Source organism: Caenorhabditis remanei, chromosome IV (assembly GCF_010183535.1).
Source record: "Caenorhabditis remanei strain PX506 chromosome IV, whole genome shotgun sequence".
Taxonomy (NCBI): domain Eukaryota; kingdom Metazoa; phylum Nematoda; class Chromadorea; order Rhabditida; family Rhabditidae; genus Caenorhabditis; species Caenorhabditis remanei.
This window is the reverse complement of record NC_071331.1, coordinates 15,147,956-15,174,400: the sequence shown is the minus strand read 5'-3', so window position 1 is coordinate 15,174,400 and position 26,445 is coordinate 15,147,956. Positions and strand designations below refer to the sequence as shown.

The following is a 26,445-nucleotide window of genomic DNA, read 5'->3' as shown; positions in this document are numbered from 1 at the left end:
ACTATCTCACAACATTTTTTTAACACTCCGGGATATCGATGGGAACAAATCATCAAAAAGAGAAGCGGGGAAGTTGGATCACAGACAAATAGAAAACTCGTTATTTCTGAAGGTACGAGCACACGAAACTATACAAGAACTGGTTTGAAAAAATAAAAAGAGAAATGAGGACAAAAATGTAAAAGGCAACTGTGTGATCTATATTCGATTTAATAACCCATATGCTATATGAAAAAGAGTGATAAAAACAGATAAATAAATAAATAAATATGGCTATTTGGAGAATTGGTATTACACGGTGGATTGTGGGATATTCTGAAGAAGGAAAAGTGTTTGGTAGGATTTTATCGTTTTTATGAGCTGCTGTTCAAGTTGAGCATCAGCGTGACAGCAAGGCATAACATCTACAACTGATGGAAACAGAGAAACAAGTTGCGAGTATAGTTCCGTCATTCGGGGGTCTCTTGCTAGTCGAGCAATTAGAGAATCTATGGCTTGAAGAGCAGAAATAATTTCCAGAATTCTAGATCTTGGTAGGCGGAGGTCTCCAGCAGCTGACCAATCTTTACAGAAGTCAGACATCACCTGAAACAAATTCATGATTTTTATTGATGCACGGTCTCCCATTCTCCGAAAAAGAACTGACCGTGTGATGGGTAAACGAATACTTACCTGCGTGCATCTTTGAAGAAGACTCGTTACTGCGACGTTCCCGAGAATTCCTCTGGTGTCTTCTTCTTCCGTATCAGCTTGAGCACCATCAGTCGACATCAGAAGAGCATCAAAACAAGCTTTGGCCAGCTCATTGCGTTGAGTATGGGAGTCTGAAGCTGAACTCGAGGGTTGTTAATGAGTACACCGAAAACATGCGATCAATTAGGTGAACTAGTTAAGAGACACCAACACCAAATTATGAGTGGGAGAGAGTCAGGAGAGTTCCAAACAAAAATATACTTACCAAGAACATCTGTGGAGTCAATTTGTGAAATGGAACCGCGATGGAGAAGAGAAATGAGACGTTGAACATCTTCTTGAGGTAAACGAGAAGCGTAGGCAAGCATCTCACTTCTGATGATTTCAATTGCCTGGCATTCCATTAATTCGTCTCGTTTTCTTTCATCGGCAGCTAATCTATTTGATTTACTGGAACCGCAGCGAAAATAAAATAGATTAAATACAATGTGAAAATCTGATAACTTACTTTGGAGTGAACAGCCATCGTTCCATTGTGTCACAGATAGTTGACCATAAGCCACGAAAAACTTCAGGGTTCTGACGAGCATATGGAATGGATGTTCTCAAAACGGACATCAAAGAACTGGCAGCAAGTTTCCAAGTACTCGGAGATATGCAGGTGTACTTCATGTACAGTGGTTCACCAAGAAACTTTATAATGTCGATAGCTATTAACGAATTCGCAACGTCAGGATACTGAGAAGTCGATGTGAAGAATTCAATGGCAATTCGAAGAGAGTATTCAGAAAAAGGAACGATGGTAGTAAGCGCGTACTCTCTCTGAAATAAGTTGATAAGTTTCCCTTTCTATCAAAAAGATTGAAACTCACATAGCTTTTCTGTCCACCAGGTGCCACTTTATTAGGGGAAATTCTTTGTGTTGCCATACTTGCAAACTTGAGCAACAGTCTAATTTGGTCAGGAATGGCAGCTCGTAGAATTGTTCCAGAGATAGTACATTCCACGAATACAATTTTAACAGCTTCCAACAGAGCTTCTTGTGTAGGTGTCAAATGAGTAGAGGACGATGGGAGCACAAATGGAGCTTGCTCGGATGGGATCGGAACATTCATCATACTTTCTAATACTGCAGGAAGACTTTCGTATTTCAAGTCATCAATGGTGATACTTTTGGCCACTTTGTCGAACAATGGTGGAAAGATGTGAAGAATAGCGGTTAGATGAGAAGGACCAGGAACATAAACACCTGGGGCAAGTGACGTTAAAGAAGATGTAGAAGAATTCATTCGAGGCGTTGAAGAAGTGGATTTGGTTTCCGCATTTACAGAATTCGCCACTGCAGCACATCCTTGTCTGGCCAATCCTCTAGAAATTCTAAGCCATACTTTCCATGATTCCACCCATTGTGGTTGTGGTAGTTCGGGAGTGACGGCATCTATTGTCGATTCTGAACCGTTGCTTTTTTCGTGACTATTCACATTCAATGTTTGAGAAGAGATTTTTCCCAGCAAAACTTCTTGGTAACTTCTTATAGCTGACAATGATAATTCGGCATTTTCATAGCAGGCTGCCCAGTCGAGATATCCAAGAAAAGCTTCCCAAACCGCACCGAAGTCATTAAGTGCTAGAAGTGACTTCCGTTGTGAGTTGAAGATTTTTGAAATAGCAGAAAGAGTATGAATGCACGTCTCAGTCCATTGTTTTTGTTCAGTATCTCTTGAATGATGCATAATGAGTTCTCCGTTTGATTTTTCTGTCGATGCACATCTCGTTTGTGATCTAACTTTGTCGAGAAGAGGTATCATAATTTGCCAAATTACGTTATGCCAAGCTGGAGCCCGAAGAGCATGTCCGTGAGCAGTAACTGTTTGAAGAAGAGTTTGACAAGCAGATTTACGGACGGCGAATCGAGAATCGACGCAGGATTCAGAAAGACAAGTGTATAGAACCATCCAAACAACTTCCGAAGCGTCACTACCAACAGCTTCCATTTTACGGTAGACGAAGTCAGATATCGTCCACTGAATAAGAACTTTTTTTCAAAATTGAATTATTGACTCACCAATAATGTCAATGCGGATAGTGATATGTTCTGATCTGTGTTTTGCTTAGAATATCTGGAGATTGCTTCAACTAGTCCAGAAATACAATCGAATGGAATTGATTGTAAGAAGTCAGACGACACGAGACGAAGCCCAAGATAACCTTGTCGAACGAGTGACAATTCACACCTGTAAGTTGAATTCTGAATTCAAAACACCTAATAATTTATAAAAACTCACCCTGTATCGTTATCAATTATAGCCGAAATAATTTGTATCACATTTGGCCAAGACGTTGAGAGCAAAAATGATCCATCAGTTTGCATAAGTGACATGACACAATCCAACTGTCTTCGTCGAACTTGGATGTGTGGAATTGAGCAGAGGGCTAACAAGGAAGCAATTACCATCTCTTGTTGACTTTTAGGGTCCATCGAAGTTTTTGATTTTACTGCATGTTTCGCCAATGATGTCAGTGCAACTGCTGCCCAGTCACGCATAGAAACTGACGTATGGTTGCAAACCTAGAAAAAATTTAAAACAGATCCGCACAATGGAAGTCTATTGTAATACCTTGATAAAATGATTTGAAACTTTTCCCCAAAACACATTGATTCTAGACAGAGAAAGCGAGCAAACTCTGTAAAGAACCGCGAGTGGGAACAGCGAACTTTCCCTTCCAGTAGCAGCCACAGCTAAACTTTCATCAGAGAGACGAATCAGAGCATCTACAACCAAAAGGAACTGATCATTGGGAAGTGCTGCGATTGCAGGAGCTACTTTGTCCATCAAAGAAGATAGCATTCCAATATCTCCTAATGCTGCATTTGTGACAACTGTCGGTCCATTAGAATGATCGTCTCTCGTTTCTCTTTCAAACTGCCCTACTTGAGTTGGTCGCATGGCAAGAAGCCAGGAAAGATGCTCACAAGTTGCCATACATAAGTACCATAAATCATTCAACTCTTTGATATGTGTTGTGATTGAAGCAATGAATGTACGAGCAGCTTGCAAATTTTTTGAGGTGAGCAGCACTTGTTTATTCCATAAGTCAGTTGACACAACAGGGCAAGGACATGGTGGTCCGGAGGCAGTCACTTGGGCAGTAGAAGGCCATGATTCCAAATCAAAAACTTGCTCAGAAATAGGAACTTCTCGTTTGCTGACAGGACTTGGTGGAGGAATTCCAGCAAATTGATTCAAATAGGACGGTGAAGGGAGACTCATGATGGCCAGAACATAGACGCTTCGGTGAAGATCGGCATCTGCTTCAACGCGACATCCAGCAGAAATTAGAGTGGAAAGACAGCAAAGAAGTTGATCACTAACAATTTCATCAGTACTTGTTGCGAGAAGACTTCCAATAGCAGCAAGGATACTTGGTTGTGTATTAGCATAAGCCACTTTAGCAATTTCTAAGTTGGCTTCTGAGCTTCCAGATTCGCTGTTTTCATCAGGAATACATAGTTTATCAATAGCAGCATACACAGCTTGTGTCATATCACAAAGAGCTACACAGCAGCGGGAAAGCACATATCCTTCTGGAATTGCAACTGCATCCATCCGATCAAGGGAATCTAACCTGCAGGAAAGCAGCGAATGAGTACAACAAAAATCAGTCTCACTTACAGTATAGTCTTTTTGGAGGTAAGATGCTCGACATACGGTACCCACAACCCTTTCGTGAGAAATCCAGGACCTCCGTCTTCTTGACTTCGTTCTAGTTCATTTTCTTGATCTGAAAATTAATAAATGTATGATTGTATATTATTAAATGAGGCACACCACTTGAAAACGTTGTACAGACGAGTGACTGTTGTACAACAGTGGACAATCCGATAGCAACTTGCTCCAGTACATGCGTTGAATTAGGTCTACAATCGAAGGATTCAGTCATCCATTTTACAAGGTCAGTGCTGGACACAATTCGATGTAATGATTCTAACGCTAGAGGGCGCTGCCATCCTTTCCTGTCCCCATCCACGAATTTCAGCAAAGTCGATATGAAAATTTCGCATTCTGTGTGCTGCAATCAACAAACAACTTCTTTTTGTTATTCTCCTACTATTTTATCATTTTTACCAGAATGTTTTGATAGAACTGGACGATGAGAGTAACGATTCGAACAAGGCGCATTGAAATCGGAAAAGACTGCCTTTCGTGAGAAACCGTTGGAGGATAACTGCTGATAGATGAATTGCTCATTCGGGATGATGGATGTTGAGAGGAAATGTGCATTGCCTTAACGTTTGGAGAGAACAACCGAATAATCAACGGGCAAACGTCATCTTTCAATAAATCACCGAATTCAGTGTGCTGAAAATAGATTTTATGGTTCAATTGTTCCTAAAAATAAATGTTTACCCTGATAAAAACAGATGGATATCCTTTTAAAAGGGATTCGAGAAGTTCAAGACCGAGTGTTCTCGTCATCTCTTGGATTCCAACTAGCCAGATTGGAGCTTCTCCATTTATTAGAAGACACAGGTCTTTGAAAAGCATGTAAGCATCTGCTGCACAAGGCCGCAATGTTGGAGGTGCAGCTCTTGGACTGGGACGGCCACCTGATGGATTAACGACAGTGAGCTCCGAGGAGAATATGCCGTCTTCTTGAATCACCCGTTCGAAAACTGTAGAGACTAATTGTCGGACGGCCGCGGAAGCAGCATTTATTACTATGGGATCTTTAGCGAAGTGGAGACGGAAGCACATGACAATACACTGGAATATTTAAGTTTTTATACTACTTTTGATATTAACTAACTTTTGCTAAAGTATTTCCGGTAACCACCAATTCTGAGGATACCAGTGGTGGTACAGTTTGCAAAACTCGTAGTTCCTCACATTCTGCTTCAACTAATGCCCATAATTCATTTGTGACGTTTGTCGCTCCATTCTGTAGAATTGACTGATGAGTTGGTCGGAAAATTTAAAGCATTTACCCCACTAAGAATTCTGTGTTGCACAAGCCTCTGAATTCCTTGTAACGCGATTTGAACTAATCTGGTATGCCGTGTTTCACATGCAAGAACTAATGGATGTAACAATTCTGTACATGCTGCCCGGAGATTTGTTATAAGAACTGTATCTCCAACTGATGCTGTGCTAATATTTCGGATTCTAACAACTCCTGTTTCCGCCGCTTCTTTCACATGATTCTGTTTCTTCTTCGCTTCTTGGGACAGAAGACGAAGATCACCAAGAAGCGCTTCAACCAGTTTCTTTGAATCTACTGCATTTATTGACATATCTAAAAAGTTACGTTCAGATCGGATGACCTATGTTCATAGAAATATATTTAATAGTAATTAACTATTAGTTTCAAAGAACTTTTTAAAACCACAACTTGTGAACATTTATTAACGGTTTTAAGATGAGAGAGAAAGCAGCAATACGGTGAGATCATTTAAAAAGGAGAAAGCCACCAGAAGTAGAAACACTAGAGATGACATGGAATTATTAAATCATGAAATATGGCAAGTTGGATAGATTGGTTAATTATGATTGGGATGCTGATTAAAATGTCGATATGAAACAGGAATTTCAGAAGGAAGGGTACAGACGGAATGTGAGGGGAAAATTACAATTAAACATGTCAATAATTAAATTTAAAGGTCCGGTACTGGAACCTGCTTTGAAGCCAGATAAGGGATGATATTACCAGGAGCCCATTGAGAAAAAGTATGCATCGAACTTTCGTATACTTGCATTCCGATAGTAGAAATAGTGCGGACATAATCATTTGAAGACGCAGAGAGTTGATGATTGAAGACAAAGAAGAGACATGTAGCAAGGCACATGAATGTTTGTACAAGCATCAACACGGTCCCTTCCGATTTCGGAAAAACAGATTGTTCATGCCAAGCTGGGAGTAATTCTCTGTCGGCAGATTCCAATTGAGAAGAAAACGTAACCTTATCTTTGCAGACTTTAGGGGTGAAATCCTTCCATACAATAGCAAGCAGTTGCAGAGCTCCATCAATTCGTTTCCAGTGCTGTATATGGAAAAATGCGTAGGCGAGGGCTTCAGAGTCGCCACGTTTTAGAAAATGCTCGGGTGGCAAAATCATTGAACGAATTTCGAGAAGGTATGGAGGTACGTGTGGGTTGAATTCCATAGCTCGGGTCAAAGCTTCAATGGCTGTTTGTTCTGCAGATGAGAGACCACGACGTACACCAGGGTCGGTGGCACAACGAAAACTGGAAATAAATTGCTTCAGATTATGAAAATGCCCTTTTCAGATACTTTTCAGCAACTGCTCGAACTTTGAGTAAAGCAGAGGTGTAGCTCATTGCTGCTGATCTAGGCTCGCGGAGTTCGTAGGAACAAGGAGCACCATAACCATCATATCTCACAAGCAGATTTTGAACATCCGCATACGCCTGCACTTCCAAACAAGCCTCTATCAAATTGTCTTGAACTGATAACAACGTGGAGAGAGATTGATCCCGTGACAGCTGAAAACTGATAATTGGTGTCAATGGAAAGAATGAAATGTATATTACATCTCGAAATCCTTTGATTGCTTCTCGAAGTCTACCTTGCTTTCTTGCACACATTGCCAGTCGCCTTTTAATATATGTTTGGATTGTCAGGTCACGTTCTGTCATTTGTTTTTAAATTATTTAAAATATTTCTCGATGGTCAACTCACTTCTAACAGCATCACCATTTTGACCATAGCTGGCGATTTGATTATTTGAATAAGAACTCAAGGTAGTTTCAATTGCACGGAGAGCACGACGCAGAACATTTTCAGCTTGTGCTACTGTTTCAGTGTCTTCTTCTGCTAAGAGAACCAAAGCCGATGCACATTCTGAATTAATTCCAAGAGCTGCTCGTGCTGTTTGAATTCTTTCTTCACTTTCTCTTTCTCTCCAGGCCACTTGCATGACTGAAAACAATGAATTTCATTATTTAGAAATTAAATCTATTGATTTAGAAACGAAATCTCTTTAGTACATACTTTCATATTCAGCTCTTCCTTGATCTTCATCACACATGAACAATGATTGATGATCTTGTGCTGATAGATTCATATCGTAATAGGTCAGCGGCTCGGATTTTGTTTCTTTTCGAAATCGATTATACTCGGCCGCTCGAAATAACGCCATCGGGTTTCGCCACACTTTGCATTCTGTAATTCCCAATTGTTTTTGGTCAAAAAGGTTTAGCCACACTTAAAATACTTTATTATAAATCTTTTTTTGGCTTAAGCTTAGGGAAAAGTTGTTCGAAAAAAGGGCATTGTTAGTTGTATTCGACGATTTGAGACAAACCTGGGACAGTCTTTGTGTTTTCAAGGCTCTCTTCGTTGTCAGAGCCCTCTTCCTCTCCGGGTTCGACACCAGCATTGCTGGAAACCGAAACTATATTTCAAGTCATTGAAAAAACTGGCTCACTTCTTAAAATACCACCATTCAAAAATCAGGATGATTCCCGAAACGAGGCTCGAAGTTCCAGTGAGTGCAACGTAGAACTTCGGAGTTAGATTATTAAAGTACGATGTTGCTGAAACTACACTGAGAGTAGAAATCTCTTTTAATATATAGTTAGTACCACTTTCCAACGACTCAGTAATTTTGAGTGGACCTCGAAGGGCGAAGAGGAGTACAGCAACTAGTCCAATCCACAGGAGCCATAGGAATGTCCATGAACAGGCCATGACCCTGTAATTATTCTTTATATAAAGATCCACTTCATTTTTTAAATCAGATAAAGAAAAATGAAAATCAATAAAACGGAGTAAGAAAACTTTATGAGAGTTAAGGCTAGCCACGTTGGAACTTATCATTATATTTTATGCAGTTCTTCTAAATATGCGATAATTTTCTCACACTTTAAAGAGAGTTTTAGTTTCCCAGAGAACATAATGCAAGGTGGATATCTGACAGCCGGTTGGAGGCTAGAGGTGACGTGCCAAGACAGCGAGAGAACGCTAGAGACGACGCACGCGTTCGACGAGATGTGAAAATGGACGAGAAATCGATTCATATTGGACAGCTCGGCCGCGGCCTCTATTGCAAACCTTCAAATATCAGAAAGGCCTTTTTCAGATTTGTCAGAAATCGGGCGTGGCCGGGCCGAGCTGAACTTTTATTTATTATTTTTTGAAAATGCATATTAGTAAAAGTGTTTAAATTATCATAATTACTCACATTTTGATCTAATTTCAAATTTTTAGACGAAAACTAGACTTTTTTTCAAAAATTTCAAATTTTGGTTCAAAACGGGCCGAACCGGCGCGGCCCATGACTAGTCTGGTTTAAAAAAATTCAAAAAAAATCGTATTATTATTATTATTTACATTGTATCTCGTTCACCCCACATTTTCCAAGTAAACATATCTTTTTTCTGACCTATTGCCAGTTTTAACAGATTTAGAACAGAAATGCATTAATTAAAATTATTCGTTATCTCCTTATTAATGTTATTTGAGGTTCCCGATAATAGAATATTTCGGGAAAAGAATGAGATTCGGTTCCTATTTCATCTTTCGGTATTGAGGGAAAAAAACAATTCGAATTAATTTTTCCAGATGATTGTGGTAGCTCAACATTTACACGACATTCAGCTAAATGCGATGCAAAAGGCATTCGCTCCGCAAACGATGACGGATTTGATATCAAATATAACTGCCCCCATGACGGATGTTGAAGAAGCATTATTTAATCAACGAGGAATGAAGGAGGTACGGTTTAGATGTCTTATTCTTCAATTATAACTATGTTCCAGGCCCCATTCCGGGATCTTGATAGAAGTGGTCGAGCGGTATGCAGAAAGAATAAACTAGGAATTTGCCCTTTTGGACCAACTTGCCCTCTTCGCCATATCGATGGGGAGAAAGCTGTCGTTTGTAAGCATTGGCTTCGTGGTCTCTGTAAAAAGGGTGATCAATGCGAGTTTCTACACGAGTATGATCTCACAAAAATGCCCGAATGCTTCTTCTTCTCAAAATACAGTGCGTGCAGTAATCGAGAATGTCCTTTCCGCCATATTGATCCAGAGACAAAAATGAAAGATTGTCCGTGGTACGATCGTGGATTTTGTCGACATGGTCCTTACTGTAAACATCGTCACCGTCGTCGTGCTGTTTGCCCGAATTATCTAGCAGGTTTCTGCCCCCAAGGACCTGATTGTCAGTATGCACATCCGTCATTCGGACTTCCTTCATTTGAAAATATCACTGTCAGTCATGCAAAACCAACCTATAGTCAAGCTATCACCTGTCACAATTGTCACGAACGAGGCCACAAAGCTACTACTTGTCCACATCTACCAGGCCAAAACAGGCAATCACAGGATCATCATCATCGAGTGGATCTCTCTCTTATTCCAGATAAGAAAAATCTTTCTGATGTAACTTGTTATAAGGTCAGTCTCATCTAATAGTTTTCAATTAACAACGGGATTATTTTCAGTGCGGAGAAAAAGGTCACTATGCGAATAGATGTCACAAAGGTGCTCTCGCTTTCTTATCAAATACTGCTCATTTGGCTCATGAACAGAGAGAAAAAGACGAAAAAGAACAAGGAAGGATAAATAACATGTTGCGACCATGATTAAGCTATGAGTGAAGTAAGAAGAACGGGTGGAATTGATTGTTTCTGTTATCGGTGACCACCTTGTGAATGTTTAAATAAAAATGTTTAACTCGATGTTATATTCTTTCACAGGTTTTTTATTTTCTATCAGTTTGAAACTTAATACTATATTTATATCAAAGTTTTTAAATTTAAAGTTTTAACTTCATTTTTTCCATTATATTCCTCAGATGCCTCGTAAAAGACCTGCTCCTCCCGAATCAGCCAACACATCACGCTCTCGGGTAACTAGGAGGTCTACAACAACAAATGCACCGCCGGTTAAAAGAAAACCAACACCAGAACCAGAATCTGACCCCGACTCGGATGAAGATTACGAAGCATCTACATCTCAAGCGAAAAAGGGAAAACGTGGAGCAACAACATTAAATCGTGGTAAAAGTAAAACGAAAAGAGCTTCCCTTCAAGCGAAAAAGGAAGTGGTGGAAGAAGAAATAGAAGACGAAGAAGCTGCTGAAGAGAATCCAGTTAGCTCCAGAGAACCCACACCTGAACCCCCAGTATCATCGAAAAAACAACAAAAACCGTCTACCAAGAAGAGAAAGAAGAAAGAAACACCACCAGACACGCCACCATCCTCTCCTAGTCCTTCACCATCTCGTTCTCCGTCGCCTGCTTCAGTTGTTGTAAAATCAGAACCTGCCCCAAAAAAAGGCCGTAAGCCCGGCGCAGGTAAAGTTAAAAAAGGAGCGACAGATTCGCCGGCAACAAAAAATGTTCCACCAAGAAGAAAAAAACAAGTTGTCGAGGAAGAAGAAGAAAGTCCAGAAGAGAAAAAATTTCGAGAACGTGCAGAAAGAAGAGCCAGAAGAATTGAAGAAGCAAAAAGTCGACCAAAATTAACTAATGAAGAAAAATTGGCAAAAATTGCAAAGAAAAAAGAAAGAAAAGAACGAAGAAGAGTACGAGAAAAGGAAGAATCAATGAGATTAAAATACGGTCAAAGAAAGATTAAAGCTGAAGCAAGTAAATGGAATTTCGGGCCAATATCTTCGATTAATCAACGGAGAAGAGAAGAAATGATGGCATATTTCCCCAAAGCAAACTTTTCTTCTGATAATGGAGTGCCAAAAGTGACGAACAACTTTCGTAGAGCCACTGTGAAATATGAAATGGAGGTTCTGAATCCGTTTATCACTTGTTCGATTTGTGATGTAGGTTTTTTAAACATCCTTGAGTTTATTTTAATTGCGGTAAATTTAAACTTTTTTATTTCCAGGGTTACATCGTAGATGCAACAACAATTATCGACTGCATGCACACTTTCTGCAAAAGTTGCCTTCTGAAATATTTCGACGCTGATAACAAAACATGTCCAACATGCGGAACATTCATTCATGGATCTCATCCAACTCACTACGTCACGTATGACAGAGCATTTAATGATCTCGTTAATCAATTCGTGCCAAAATTAGAAGACAAAGAATTAGAAGCAAGAAAGAAATTTCTAAGAGATTGTCGGGAAGCTATTGGAATAGACACTGCCGCAGAAGATCGAGAAAGAGCTGAGAGATTGGAAAAAGAACGAGTAACTGGAACAAATAGATGTTACCCATTAGAAAGGCCTCGATTTTCACATCATCGTGATGATTGCCAAGTGACTGTAAATCTTCTCCCCGGAACCCCAAATTTACCGCTTATTACTCGTCCTTTTATTCGATGTAGTGAAATGACCACTATGAATACATTGAAGAAGTAAGTTGAATAAGATTAACATCCTTCTTAGAAAACACCGTTTTTTTACAGATACATCTCTCTGCAAATATGGGATGACCAAAGTAGGTATGGAGATTTGGACATTTTCTGTGATGGTCAGCTCATGGGTAAAGACTTCTCAATTCGTTTCGTCTGGATGATGAAACGTCGCGGGCAGCCCAAATCAGAACCACTAATAGTTCGATATCACATGACCAGAACTTGAATCTCTTCGTTAATTTATAAATTTCACCCTATTCCCGTTTGAGCCTTTCAGAACCTGTTTCAAGTAATCCCATTTTAGTGCTGTGCCATACATCTCTCAATTTCCATCTGTCATATTTTCCTTTTTCATTAATAAAAATAAATCTGTAGTTAAAAATTCTCAATTAAAGATCTCTAAATCGAACGTGAACCTCGCTAATTCTCTTGGAGATGTTATCGTCCAGATATCCACGTATTTTGCGTTTCAATCGCTGTCTTTTCATCTTTTTTTCGATAACAGAAAGTGTGTGAGTGAACGAGAAAAGTGTTGTTCGCAACAGAGCGCGCTTACCAAATCCAGCTCATAGACACTTTTTCGTCTAACGTCTCTACAGTTCAGGATAATACCATCAAGTGAATTCAAAGTGGATTTTCAGACAAGATGGGTGTGAAGTCAGTTCTTGGCGACCTGCAAATCGTCGTCGAACGCCATTCAGATGTGCTTCGGAATAACGCGCTTCCATTCCGATTTCTCGTAGTTCTTCGAATAATTGGTATGTTTTTTTTAAACTTCTTACAATAAAAAGCCGTGAAAAGATGGAGAAGAATGTATATATTGAATTTGATCAAAATGATTTTCAAATCTCTGAAGATACAGAAGAATCCCTTGAGTGATAATACTCAGAGACAGTACAGTAGTAAAAAATATATTCTCAGATCCAGGAATTCTACATAAGTAATTTTATTTATTTTCAGTTTTTTATAAAGCTTGAAAATCCGTTGCATTTTCGAAGCAATCAAATTCAAACTTTCGAAATTTCTATAATATAAAATTTCTTCTAGGATTCATCATCTCATATCTTCACTTTGCTCGACTACTCTTATGGCTTCATCCGTACCAATTGGCTTCAATTGAGGTGAGAAATATAGAAATTTCCACTAACCTAACAGAGTCTACTTTCAGCTGTGGCGCATCGCTACCAGTGCGTTCTGTGGTCATAATCTAATTGATGTTCTTTGGACTGTTTGGTGTCTCCATTTTGGCACGAACCTTGTTCGTCTCAATAATACGAATGAGTCTCTTTTAAAACTTTATGCAATAACTCAAGGAATCACCACTCTTGCTATTGTGGTTTTCGCATATCTCACCTACATCTTCTTCGATTCAATTAAGTTTTTCTATATTGAGCCACTCGTCGGTATGACTCCAGTCTGTAGCGCAGTTATGGTTCTCATGAAACAGGTGAGTATTCATATTCATTCAAAAATTCATAAAATTATGTTATTTTACAGTTTTTGCCTGACACCATCGTACTAGCCACCCCCTTCGGGCGTATCAAATATGCCCATCTCCCATTCTTCTCAGTCTGCGTTTCATTCATTTTGGCTCTCACCAAGTTTATTTATTTCGTGAGTTTTTCTAACATGACAACCTGATACTCTGATGATTTAATTTCAATGGGAGTTGGTTAAGAAGTATTAAAAGAGTTTCTCTTGAATTTCAGGTTTCTTTCCTTCAAATTGCCATTGGAGTTCAAGTTGCTTGGACCTATCTACGTTTCTATAAATCTCATGAAACCGATGAAATCTATGGAGATGGCAGCGAACATTTCACATGGGCCAGTCTTTTCCCGTCTCGAACTCAATTATTCTTCACACTCATTGGAAAAGTTTGTTTCCGCACACTTGCCAGAATGGGCGTGTGCAAACGGCAAGTTCGTCATGTGGATTTAAATTCCTTGCAATCGGTGGCTGTAGGAATCAATTTGCCGGCATTGGAAAATTCGGCAAAGGATTCAGAGAGAAGAAGGTTGGTTCAAAATGATAAAATGAATCTCATAAAGTACAACTTCAGGCAAAAAGCTTTGAAAGAACTCAATGAACGATTGAACAAAACTCGAACCGCTGAAGTTGCAAATTATGGAAACTGGGACGAAGATGAGAACGACGAACCAAGTTCAGTTACTGTAGTTTCTCCCCAATCTTCAAATGTACATTCTTCTCGAGTCGCCACTGAACCTGAAAAAGAGTCAATGGCGTAATGTATATCTAATGTTTTCTCTTTTTTGCAATAATCTTCTAGTATGTTTTTTGGATCTCTAGTTTCGACTACCCTTTTTCGTTGTTTCTTTCGTTTTCTATTTTCTTCCTTCCTCGTTTTACTGGGTGTTTTAGTTGTATTGCCTTCTCATTCTCTGTGAATCTATTTGCATTTATTGTATCTACCTGTGATAATATTTCGTAAGATAAAGAATTTATTGATTGAACAACAACTATTTTAATTTTAATTTAGAAAATAACAAAACAATGATCAACAGGTAAACAAAAAAAAACAATAAGAGTGTATGCATACTCTAGGCCATAAGTCGTCCTTGTTTGGATGCCTTCTTCTTCTTGATAGCTTTCTTCGCTGACTTTTTCAGAGCACGACGATCATTTTGCTCAGTTGTTCTGAAAAAAATAAAATTATTCGGTGACCAACGGAGTGCTAGTTCAATTAAGTTATACACGCACACGGAGGGCCCACGTTCATTTAGCACTACAAGTACCGCAGACGGTAATATTCCGAAAGCAGGTTGCAGTCGTGCGAACAGCGGGAGGGGATGAACCACAGACCCTGCGTCTGGTGAACAAACGCACACCCAGCTGCGCTACAAATGTCACTTAATGGAGGAGACCCTGCGGGTAGTTATTGCAAGCGCAAACGTTAGACAAAGGTGGCGGGTGGAGAGTGAGAGTAAAGGGAAAGAAGAGTGAGCGGAGTAGTTTATTTTCGTTTTGACATGAGATTTTTACAGAATATTTGGAAACTAACCTTTCTTTCTTGGTCGAAAATTTGAACTTGTGCATTTTTCCGGAGATTTCGTTTTGTTTTCTCTTGGCAATTGGTGCTCTTTTCTTTGCCGTTTGGATTTTCTGAATTATTTTTTCATTAAAATAAGTTAGTGAAATAAAAATACCGTCAAGTGCCCTTTCTTCATAACTTTAGTTATGCGAAGGTCTCGTTTCTCCATTTTGATCGTCTCCATACTCAATGCCAAACTGACAGATGAGTCTTGTTTGAAATTGACGAAAGCGAATCCTTTTCCTACTCCAGTGGCTTTATCTCTAACAATTCGAACAGCTTCAACTTGTCCAATTTGTTCAGTGAAGAAAGTGATCAAAGCATCCTCTGTGATATCAAAAGGCAGATTTCCGACGAAAATAGCCAAATCTTTTCCGAATTCTTTCTTCTTACTTCCGACTTTGTCAACGCGAACGATATGATCTTCCAGTTTGGTTCCGTTATATTTCAGAGCTTTCTCTACTGATTCTTCGTCATTATACTTGACATAAAAAATGAGAGAGTTCTGTTTATCGTTGAGCTTTCCAGAGAGATGAGTGACGCGTTTCGTGAGTTTTTCATTGACTGGAATCAGGTTTCTCATTCGAACTGAAGAAATTGCTCCAAAATCGGAAAAGATTTTACGAACAGATTTCTCGTTCATAGTCAGTGGCATATTTCCAATGAAAACAGTCTTCGCGCTATCAGCAGCAGAAGAACGAGCGTTCGCTTTCGAAAGAACTCTATTGTTTCTTTGCTTTGTTCTGTCTCTTTTCTCTTTCTTCTCTCCATTTTCTTCTCCACCATCTTCCACAATCTCAGGAGCAGCTTCAGCTGAATCACTATTTTCCTCCTTTGCTTTTTGTTTCGGATCGTACTTTCTGCGTTTTGGTTTTTCGATTACAGTGTCTCCTTTAACAACATCTTCAACAACAGTTCCTCCATCACTCGATTTTCCGAAAAGACTCGATAATCCTCCAGCTTGATATGTTTCAAGTTTTGCAGGCGCGGTTTCCTTCTTCTGTTTTTTAATTTTTTGAGGAGCATCCTCATTCTTCTGACTGGCTTCACTGTCGGTAGGCGGAGCCTCGGCTTTTCTTTTGACTAATTTCTTTGCCATCTGAACAGAAGTTTTGTATTAAAATAGAAAGAATAAAACGCTGAAGATAATCTGGAAGTTGATTTAAATCTAACAACGATAGGAATACCAACAAGACTAAATGTTATGAGTAATAATTTATTTTACCAAATCTTCAAGGAGAGAGAGAGAGAGAGATAGAGAGAAAAAGAATATTGAATTTAAAGAACTTGGAATTTTTAGAACAAGAGATAAAATACTGAGTATCAATCAATAGTATGGTTGTTCGTCAAGTCGCTCCATTTTGAATGCAACTTGCAAAAAGAATTGCTTGGTGTCTTTATTCCACATCGTCCAGAACTTTTCGGACTTGTCCACCTCTCTGGAAAACAATAATTTGAAACTTGCTATGAAGAAAAAGAAGAATGAGATATGGGCTATTTCTTTTGCTTCTTTCTTTTTGAATGTTCTTCAATCTGTAATGCTCACCTGGATGGAATCTTGAATCCGATTGTTTCATAAGGTTCAGCGGCAAACAACAGATATTGCCATCTCTTGTCTGGTGGTTGAATCTTCTGTTCGTAAGCTGACATGAAACGATGGCGTGGAGCGATTCCATCCGTGATTTCTGGATAGTCGATTTGAAAAAGCAGTGCTTGCTGACCAGACCCTGGATCTCGCTCTCGTGTCACCTTGTAACCAGGCCGTCCAATCTTTACGAATTTTTTCGTTTCGACAGCAGCTTTCTGTGGTGCCGGAAGGAATGGCTGCTCCGATTGTTCTTTAGCAGCACGTCGTGCTAGATTAGCTTGATGCTTTTTTCCTTGTGTATGCGCCAGATACGATCCTTCATTGTTGTGGAGTGTGAGACACAATTTGCATTCGTATGTTCCAATGTGATTACGCATAAAGTAAGGGTCCTTTTGTAAATCAATCGTCTCAAGAGCCAATTGACGAAGCCGTTCTCGACGATCGACACCGGCATCCGCAGCCGAAGCTACTCCTCCACTTCCCGTTTTACCTCCAGCTCTGTTCTGGAAGTCCATCTGAAAACAAAAGTAGTAATTATAGATCAATTGAATGAAATAGATAAATATATATCGGCGAGATCGAACGATTGATCAAAAGAACATTACAGAAAAATATAACCAGTTTCGAATGCTTTATGTATAAGTTTTTCAGAAAGACGAAAAGAACTGTAATGTGAAAGATCAATAAGATAATGAGGGCACATGCCTCGAGTTAACGTTTTTTTAAAGTATTTCAATGGAAAAAACGTAAAAAAAGAATTTTGAAAAAAAAAAGAATATGAGTGAGTATCACGTTAGCCGTTTTTACTTTTGAAAGATTTCACACGGAGATTTGGTGGAGACGAACTCGGGTAATTAATAAGGTACAAGTGATTCAATATTCAGAAAAATATATATAAAAAATTAAAACGTAAACTTTCAGTCACAAGAACCTGGACTCAACATCCATTTAGGAGACGACCATTTAATTTTGAACCTGTTCCATTGCTTATCGTTTCATTTGTTACGTCGACCGCTTGCCAGTCACGAACAATATGAGTTAGCTGCTCTGGAAGGCAATCTCGGTTCCATTCGTCACTGGAATTATTATATTAGTTCATTCTTCGATATCTGATAACTGGTCAGAAATATAAACTCTGCGTAAATCAACTCACCGGAATCTTTCAATTGTGTGTGACAGCACTGAAGAAAGACGTTCCAATTCGCTCACAGACCATCCTTCGGATTTTTCCAAACACAACTGAATCAGATTCGAAATTGCTTCTTTGGAAATGATCAACTCTTTGTCTGGTGAAGAAATTTTTTGGGAAGTCGGTACGGGATCTTCATTCACTTCTTTCATATCAACTTCGACATTTCCGGTACGTTGATTTGCACTATTCGCGATGTCTTCGATAGCAGTCTCCTCTCCAGTGTCTTCTCCTGCACTTTCTTCTTCTGGATCTTGAGATTCATCGTTCTTGCTTTTTCTTTGATTCTTCTTTTTCTTCATCAATTTCTTCTTACTATTGAAACCAGAGGTACCGCCTTCTGTTGAAGTGCTCGTACCTTCTTCGCTTTTGTTGTCTTCAATAACTGTTTGTGCGCAATCCGGAAGGGCAGTTAAGCCTAGTTTCTCTTTGATTTTCTGATTTTCTGCTTCTCGTTCTTCTTTCCAACTTTCGATTTCTTTGGCGAGGGTATTCGACATCGTCCATGGCTTTCTCCGAACAAAACCTTTTGGAATTTCTGTGAGAAGTTGATCAGATGTTGGGGTCACACCCGCATCTTGTAGCATTCGTGAAACAGTTTCAATCCGCTCAACAAACGATTCGTCGAGTTCACAATCAATTACATCATCAATCGCATCTCGTAAAGTGTTGGCCATCTGACGAATCAATTTCCCGTCTTTCGTATTTGACGGATTGTACTCAAGAGCGTTAGATTGAATCAAAATCAAATCAGAAATGAATTTGTCCGCGTGATTGTATTCGCATTTGTTCAGCTTCTCCATGATGTCCTGCATACAAATTGGTTGCTCAATAATCTCATAGTAGTCTTCTGCCTCTTCGGCATCGACAGGTTCTACGAACTCGACGAAACGTCGATCCCTCATCAAACGAGCTGGAAAAAATGGTGAAATTCGTGAAAATAATTAAAAATACTCACAAAGTCGTTCTTTGAAAAACATTCGCATTTGTCTTTGTAGAGCTGTGTACATTTTCAGAAGTTCTCTGGTTTCCTCATCATTGAGGTTACGAGAAGGTTTTGCTTCTGGAGAGTCATCGTCCGGCTGAGGCATTACATAGATTGTAGCTGAAAATAAAACGATTTTTCAGATCGACATTACGGCAGAACTTACGGTCAAAAACCTTCGGTTTTGTATAAACAGAGTTGATAACATGTTCAAAGTATTTTTTCCGTACTGATCGACGTGACGGGTTCAAGCTGAAAAAAACCATAACTTTCAAAATAATTTTAGCCGTCGAAAAACGTACGTGATACAATTCGCATGTCGAAAAACATCGGTGACGTATTCGGGTGCAACCTCGAAAGAGGAATCAAGTGTGGAGAGAAATAGGATAGGAGTGAACCCTGTCATCGACTCCAAGCAAGTAATGAGCATGTGTTGAACTGATACAGGAATAACTTTAATCCATTCGTCGATCGATGGTAGCAACATAATACAGGGACCTGTCGCAGATGCTCGCATTGCCGATTGAACAACATGTGAAAAAGCTTCTTCTGGTCGTCCATCTGTCAGAAGACTAGAGACAGACAGAGAAAATACTGGAAGATGATCAAGTTTTGCGAGAATGGCTGGAAGTACGTATGACGTCTGGCCCCCATCCGAAAGAGAAGGTGATCCACATAACAGAAGACGAATAGCTGGAACTGTCAAGTTCGGCTCCAATGCTCGTACCACTTGCTCCAATTCACATTTGGCCGTAGCCATTGCATTTTCAACACATTGATAACCCTGTGGAATTCGAAGAGCAATAAGGTTTTTTACAGTATCACCTAGAAGAATTGAAGTTCTTTCATCTAATGGTCTTGATGGAATTGTGAGATCACGTCGAGAAGCTGGTGTAATGCGTCGCATCGCATGCCCAAAATATTCTTGGGTAATTTTGATAGTAGCAATATCAAGTTTCAGACGTTCCGAACACATATAAATATGTGGGTATCTTGAACGTAGTCCAATGAGAACTGATTCCGTACAGAGGAACTTGAGATCCGCTCCACAGTAACCACTCGTTTTTTCAGCTATCGAGTCGAGAGTTTCTGGTGTGGGTTTATTCTCTTCCCATTTCGAAGTGTGAATTTCCAAAATTTGTCGTCGAGCATTCAAGTCCGGCAACGAGAATCGAAGTTCTCTGTCGAAACGTCCAGGTCTTCTCAAAGCGGGATCCAAAGAATCCAAACGATTGGTAGCTCCGATAACAACTACTTCTCCTCGGCCATCCAATCCATCCATGAGGGCAAGAAGGGTGCTGACTATACTGGCATGAATTTGATCTTGCTTTGAAGAACGAACAGGTGCCAAACCATCAATTTCATCAAAAAATATAATCGACGGTCGCATAGCATAGGCTTGATCAAATAGTAAACGAAGTTGTCTTTCAGATTCTCCGACCCACTTGCTCAAACAGTCTGCTCCTTTTCTCATGAAAAACGCAACTTTGTTGGCTCCTCGACGACATTCGTTGGCGAGAGCACGTGCCACTAGGGTCTTTCCCGTTCCAGGTGGTCCGTAAAATACTACTCCTTTTGGTGGATTTATATTGAATTTAGCGAAAACTTCAGGGTACAGCATTGGAAAAAGCACAACTTCTTTCAGGGATTGGATATGATGTCCAAGCCCACCAACTTGATCGAACCCAACAGAGGAATCTACACTCATTGGGTCAATGTCACTCGCTCCTTGACCAGCATCAGTTTTTCTCATTCTGTCCATCAGAATGTGTTGTGCTGACTGTAATTCTTTTTCGGTCATGTTAATTGGCATAAATCGACCACGTTCTCGTTCTCCCCGGTTGTGCATATGTGGCCGAGATTGACGTTTGTCAGGGCGCGGAAGAACCATGTCGTCGCTATCGGAATCCGAATCGCTACGTCTCCGACGAGACGCGTTTCGATTTCTACGATGCCTATTTGCATTAGCAGTCCGATGATGTTCGATGCGAGCACGTCTGTTCTCACGAGCTTCTGATTGATTAAACTGAACAACAGGTTGACGACGACGCAGACTATATTGACGCGGAGCTGTTGTATCTTCGGAACTTTCTTCACTACTTTCTTCTTCCTTAAAATAAAAATAAAATTTAAGTATTTCAATATTTTTTGTCTTACCTGTTCCTTCTCCACGCTTCCGTCTTCATCTTCTCCGCCATCTTCCTCCTCTTCTTCTTCCTCTCGACCAATTTTTTCAATAACGTCTTCTTCATCTCCATTCTCATTATCCATTTCTACATCGGCCACAGGGCCTTCATTTGAAGCATTTTCTCCTGTTTGCGGAATATCGTCTAAACCCAAATTTTCTTCTGGTTGTTCACTTCCGAATCCTCTTGTTGCTCGCCGAGTTCTGCGTACTGGCGAACCTTCTGGTTCTGAAACTTTAATAAACTAAATTGATAACATCAACTATAAAAAATTCAAATACCTTCTGCCTCTTCATGTGTTGAGGATCTTCTTCTCGTACTGCGACGGATAGGACGTTCCGGGGCAGTGTTCTCAACTTGTCGGGTCTCCACATACTGCTCGTCATCGTCCTCAGACATGTATATTCGTTTTCGTTTGGCAGGTGGCACCTTTTGAGATCTTTTAGATTCGTCAATGGCTTGCTTGTATTGTTGGCGGTATGTAAGAGAATTCGATGTTCTGAAGTTTAAATGTTTCCTTTTTAGTATGAATAGGCGACAAACCTGCGAGGCCTGTAAATTCTCTCATCTTCACTGCTATCAGGTTCCTGATAGTCATCTTCGTAATAATGTGAGTGATTGATTTTCCGTCCTGAGCGTGTGTACCCGTTACCATCTCCACCTCCACTTCCTCTCTGAAAATTAGAGAAATTTAAGTAATTTAAAAAAAAATGAAAATTGAAGGATTTCTAACAACTTTTCATGAATATTATCACTCACCCTCCTGCTCGGTGGTGCATAAATATCGTCGAAATCATCATTGCCCAATTGTTGAACATACGATCGTGAGTGTTCTCGAGCAGATCTTCTCAAACTTTTGCGCGGAGAGAAACCGTCTGAACGAGCCATCACTGAAAAAGCAGAAAATCAAGTCATATGGAAATTACCTTCAAAAATCGATAACAAAAGTAAAACTTAATGTACGAGACAGTATTTTTTCCATATTACTACAACAAAAAAAGCTGAGAACATATTGAAAATAACTTTAAAAAATGACCATATCATGGTAGTATCCGTCACAAGATTCAAAATTCAGCGAAGAAAGAACAAAAAAGAGAAAGAAATAATTATTGATTTATATTTTGGCATTGGGATCTAGGCGAGAAAACAATAGTAAGGTTCCAATCGATTTAATAATAAGTAAAATGATTCGAAAATGAACAGATGAAGTGAGTAACGATGAGAGCGAACAAGCGGCGCCGAGAGTAATAGCAGACAGGCACGAGGAGGAAAAGTGTGGACGGGTGCTGGCAAATACGCTCTATCGAGGAATACTGGGAATTCAAATTCTGATTTTTGTCGTTATTTGAAAGGATTGTTTAGAAAATGCAGCGTTATAAAAATGCCGGCACGAAGTACACACCTCCGTAAAAATTCAACGAATTATGAAGGAGTCGTTTTAAATAAACCGATTTAGCTATTAAAAATAACATTAATTAGTCAGAAAACAATATAACTTATCAAATCTGAATAAACCTTGATTGGCGTTGCTTTTGAATAGATATCATGAGCTCAATTACACTCACGAGCACGCAACACGGTGATTTTTTCCCTACATTAAATTTGGGTTTTTCTTCCATATTTTTGCTTCTCGCTAGGCCACGACCCCGTGCGGTGAATGCGCTCCGCTGGACAACGCAGTGTAATTTTCTCTGCCATAATCTTTTATCAGCTATATAAAAAATTAAAGTCAAAATTTTCAAAAAACCCTTCCATAGGAAATTTTTATTTAGGTCTAGTTTTTGTAGAAAAAAATTCTAGTCATTTTGATAACTCCTTCATATAGAAAACGAGATTCTTCTGAAGTCACAATCGCCAGTGTTAATTTCTCTTCCACAAACTTTGAAGAGGTATTAAAAAAAACTGAATTCATAAATTAAAAAAACGCTTCCATAGGAAATTTTTATTGAGATCTAGTTTTTGTAGAAAAAAATTCTAGTCGTTTTGATAACTCCTTCATATAGAAAACGAGATTATGCTGAAATTAAAACCCGATGGCCTAGTTTTTGAAATGGCCTAGATTTGAGGCAGCGCACGAAGAAGCTCAGCTTTTACGTGTAATTTAACTAGGGAAAGAAATGGAGTTATGGGTCGAGACATATATCACTAGAACGAAAATTTTCCACTGATTTGAAATCTGTTTTCCTTTTTTTTTTTGAACGATTCTGTGAAAAAAGTTATTCAGGTTTTCGTGAGATCTCAGTAATAAAAATGGAAAATTCACGAAAATCGTCCAAAAATCTAATCCAGTGCACGGTGTTCCAAACAGCGAATCCAGTTCAGCCTATCGGGTTCTGACGCGTTTTACGTGCAGCCCGCGAAGCTTCCCGCGTGAATAATTATTGTGATCTCTAAAAATTTTTTGATCTAAAGTTCACGTGGGAACGTTTTTTTGGCACATGAAGCACGTTTTGAGCTTTTTTGGCTTAAAAAAAGCTTTTAACGAAAATCCAAAACGACCATCTGATAGGAAATGTTGTTTGCTTCATTTTAAGCTATCATTTGTTAATTTTAGTTGTATGGAAATGCCGCTACGGCTCAGAATGTAGTTTTCAGGAAAAACGGTGTTTTCGGAGCAAAAGTATAACAATTCCTGGCTTTTCTGTGCTGAGCAATCAAATATCATCAAGTTGCACAATAAAAAACAGGTCTCGGTCCGCAGATTCGCTATTTTTATATGAAAACACCGATTTTTGTTCAAACCATAAAAAGAGCCGCATAAAATCATTGGGACGACAGAAATTTTTCAAATTGTGCTCAAATGATAGGTATTGAGCCAATCTATCAGACTGTCGTTGCAGAAATTGAGAAAAATTCGAAACAAAAGCACAAGAGCCGAAAAACAGCATTTTCAGTGCAAAAAAATAATTTTCCATTTTTGTAATTTGCAAATGCGCTCTAATGAGAAAAATCGTGAAAAATTCCATTTCGCTGTTTGGAATACCGTGCAGTGGGATTGAAATGAACCATAGTATGTTTCAAATGACTGGGAGCATTTTCAGCCGTTTTATGAAGAATTATGGAGATTTTTAATGTTGTTTTCTCAAAAATTGTTCTTGGGTGAGACCTTACAAATCGGGAAGAACGATCAATCGACAAGAAACGGATCTGGAAGAAAGTGACGAATCGAGAAAAACGCTTTTTTGCAAATTTTCAGTGTCGGAAATGAAAAAAAAAACTGTCATTTGAAAGTGTATTGTGTAATTATTGTCACTTTTAATGATGGTTTTACTTTTCTTTGATGGCAACTTTGAACTTCACTCGATATACCGACGTCTCGAAGCGAATTTTCATAAAATCAGCTCAATAACATGAAAACACACCATTTGTAAGCTCAATAACTGAACTAAACAGAATTTTTTTAACTTTTCGTTCCTTTCAAACACTGGAATTTGCAAAAAAGCGTTCTTCGCAATTCGTCACTTCTCCCAATTTGCTTATTCCCGATCCATTTCTTCCCGATTTGTAGGTCTCTCTTGTGTGATTATAAATGTGTCAAATAGGTGTTTACAAATTTCATTTATCAGATTATCTCCCTCCTAGATGTCTTGAAAACGTTAGAAACGAGGTGAATTGATCACAGGATTGCACTTTTTACGCTTCTCTTCGCCGAATAACGGATGTATACAGTTGAAATGTCAAATTTTAGATGTTTTTTACTTGAAACTTTCTGGTTTGATAACATAAATTCGTTTTTCGAACGATTTTCGACTTATCTACCTTTTTTTGTTTCCAAACGAACACTTTTCATAATACTTCCTCTGCACTTCCACTGCAATTATTTCAAACTCATTTTCTGTGCCGCGGGGTTGCATCCTTAGCCCCGCCCATTTTTCTGTGCACCATGGGCCGAATATTTGTCAACGGGAAATGTAGGGAAAAAATCACCGTGCGCAAATTATAATTCGAAAAACGTTAAAATGAGATTTAGCAAGTGCGCTCCACGGGACAGATGAGTGGTCAGCGCTCAGGATTTACACGTAAACTTGGTGAAATCTGCAGTTTTCACAAGTTTTCAAGTCTGAACTTTGTTTTTTGCTTAATACAATAAATTTATGACAAAATGAGCTCTTTATCTCAGAACTTTAGAGATTAAAAAAAGCTAACACTCGTTTTTTTTCCTCCAGAATCCTTTATTCTCTCACTTTCAAATCTTTTCCACCAGCTGCTTGAACTTCAATGAAATACTTCCAGACATGGGTCGATTAACCGCATTGATATCTTCACTTCTTCTTGTAGTTCCATTGGTTTTGGGTGGAGAGTACGACTTTACCGTAGAAGTCCCTGCTGGAAAATTTCAGTGCTTCTTCCAACCCGTAGATCTCACCAAGCACAAGACACTGGAAGTTGATTATCAGGTAATTTTTAAAATCAAAAACCATATCTCACGTCGATTCTTAGGTTATTGATGGCGGAGATCTGAATATCAACTTCATGATTCTTCATGGTGCTAACATACTGAAACAAGATCAATTGAAAGTCGATGGATCTCATAGAATAGAACTGAATCAACCAGGAGACTATCAAGTATGCTTCGACAACTCATTCAGTTATCAATCAAGAAAAGTGGTTTTCTTTGAAATTTTCTTGTTTGATGCCCACGGAAACTTAGACGAAGCGGATCTGTCGGCTATGGCTAGAACGGATGCTGATCTTTCTTCAAAAATGAATGAACTTGGCGTAACAATCGATGAATTTCATGTAAGCTTAATTTTTTAAACTTCGCCATAACTGAGATGCTTTTAGCGTCGAGCCAACGGAATCAAGAACAATCTGAATAAAGTTGAATATCATCAAGCTCTTCTTCGAGCACATGAAGCTCGTGATCGTGCTGTGATGAGTGCTAACTTCGATCGAGTGACATTCTGGAGTGTGGTTCACACTCTTGTCATGGTTGGTGTTGCTGGTGTTCAAGTATTCATGATTCGTTCACTCTTCGAAGAAAATTCCAAGATTGGAAAAGTTCTGCGTAAAGGAAAGTTTGATTAGGCGATCATTTCTGTCAATGCTCTCGAAATCTCCATTATTTTGTTTCCGTTGTTTTAGTTCTCTCCAAAGTTTCATTCTAAGTCATTTTAGTTACTCATCTATTAATATTGCATAATTTATCAAGTTATGGGTTTGTTTATCGATATTATTTTTTTGTTGGGTGCTTTATATCATTTCCAATTCTCATTCATGTTTAGTAATTTATGAATGTGCTTTTTCAATGTTTTCACATATACCAACGTTTGAAAACAGTCTTGAATAAATCTTCTTCGAATATGATAATAAAAGAAGAGTTACTGTATTAGTCCCAGCTGCTTTCTTTTCAAATTCATACAGTTCACGAAATTCCCCTGTCTATGGAGTATTAAATTTCATAAATAGCA

At 39.0% G+C, this 26,445-nt stretch overlaps 5 protein-coding genes across 5 annotated transcripts; 3 read left to right on the top strand and 2 right to left on the bottom strand.

The window, feature by feature from the left end:
* Positions 1 to 291: 291 nt before the first annotated feature.
* Positions 292 to 8,403, bottom strand: GCK72_014238 (uncharacterized protein; the record flags this gene model as incomplete). The annotated part of the gene is made up of 21 exons (XM_053730196.1): positions 292 to 585; positions 673 to 830; positions 959 to 1,143; positions 1,202 to 1,515; positions 1,566 to 2,717; positions 2,831 to 2,927; positions 2,979 to 3,262; positions 3,312 to 4,320; positions 4,368 to 4,476; positions 4,524 to 4,764; positions 4,821 to 5,054; positions 5,103 to 5,459; positions 5,503 to 5,634; positions 5,681 to 6,016; positions 6,368 to 6,938; positions 6,985 to 7,196; positions 7,245 to 7,342; positions 7,393 to 7,632; positions 7,705 to 7,875; positions 8,018 to 8,094; positions 8,141 to 8,403. The coding sequence occupies 21 exons, from the start codon at positions 8,401 to 8,403 to the stop codon at positions 292 to 294; spliced, it is 6,534 nt and encodes a 2,177-aa protein (XP_053584968.1).
* Positions 8,404 to 10,512: 2,109 nt separating this feature from the next.
* On the top strand, positions 10,513 to 12,263 carry GCK72_014237 (uncharacterized protein; the record flags this gene model as incomplete). Its single annotated transcript, XM_053730195.1, has 3 exons — positions 10,513 to 11,496; positions 11,562 to 12,037; positions 12,089 to 12,263. The coding sequence occupies 3 exons, from the start codon at positions 10,513 to 10,515 to the stop codon at positions 12,261 to 12,263; spliced, it is 1,635 nt and encodes a 544-aa protein (XP_053584967.1).
* Positions 12,264 to 12,683: 420 nt separating this feature from the next.
* On the top strand, positions 12,684 to 14,283 carry GCK72_014236 (uncharacterized protein; the record flags this gene model as incomplete). The annotated part of the gene is made up of 6 exons (XM_053730194.1): positions 12,684 to 12,795; positions 13,085 to 13,158; positions 13,206 to 13,484; positions 13,535 to 13,651; positions 13,747 to 14,051; positions 14,097 to 14,283. 6 exons carry the CDS (start codon positions 12,684 to 12,686, stop codon positions 14,281 to 14,283), a joined length of 1,074 nt encoding a protein of 357 aa, XP_053584966.1.
* Positions 14,284 to 14,595: 312 nt separating this feature from the next.
* On the bottom strand, positions 14,596 to 16,185 carry GCK72_014235 (uncharacterized protein; the record flags this gene model as incomplete). Its single annotated transcript, XM_003100722.2, has 3 exons — positions 14,596 to 14,692; positions 15,057 to 15,157; positions 15,202 to 16,185. The coding sequence occupies 3 exons, from the start codon at positions 16,183 to 16,185 to the stop codon at positions 14,596 to 14,598; spliced, it is 1,182 nt and encodes a 393-aa protein (XP_003100770.2).
* Positions 16,186 to 25,269: 9,084 nt separating this feature from the next.
* Positions 25,270 to 26,062, top strand: GCK72_014234 (uncharacterized protein; the record flags this gene model as incomplete). Its single annotated transcript, XM_003100762.1, has 3 exons — positions 25,270 to 25,431; positions 25,475 to 25,774; positions 25,820 to 26,062. 3 exons carry the CDS (start codon positions 25,270 to 25,272, stop codon positions 26,060 to 26,062), a joined length of 705 nt encoding a protein of 234 aa, XP_003100810.1.
* Positions 26,063 to 26,445: the final 383 nt, after the last annotated feature.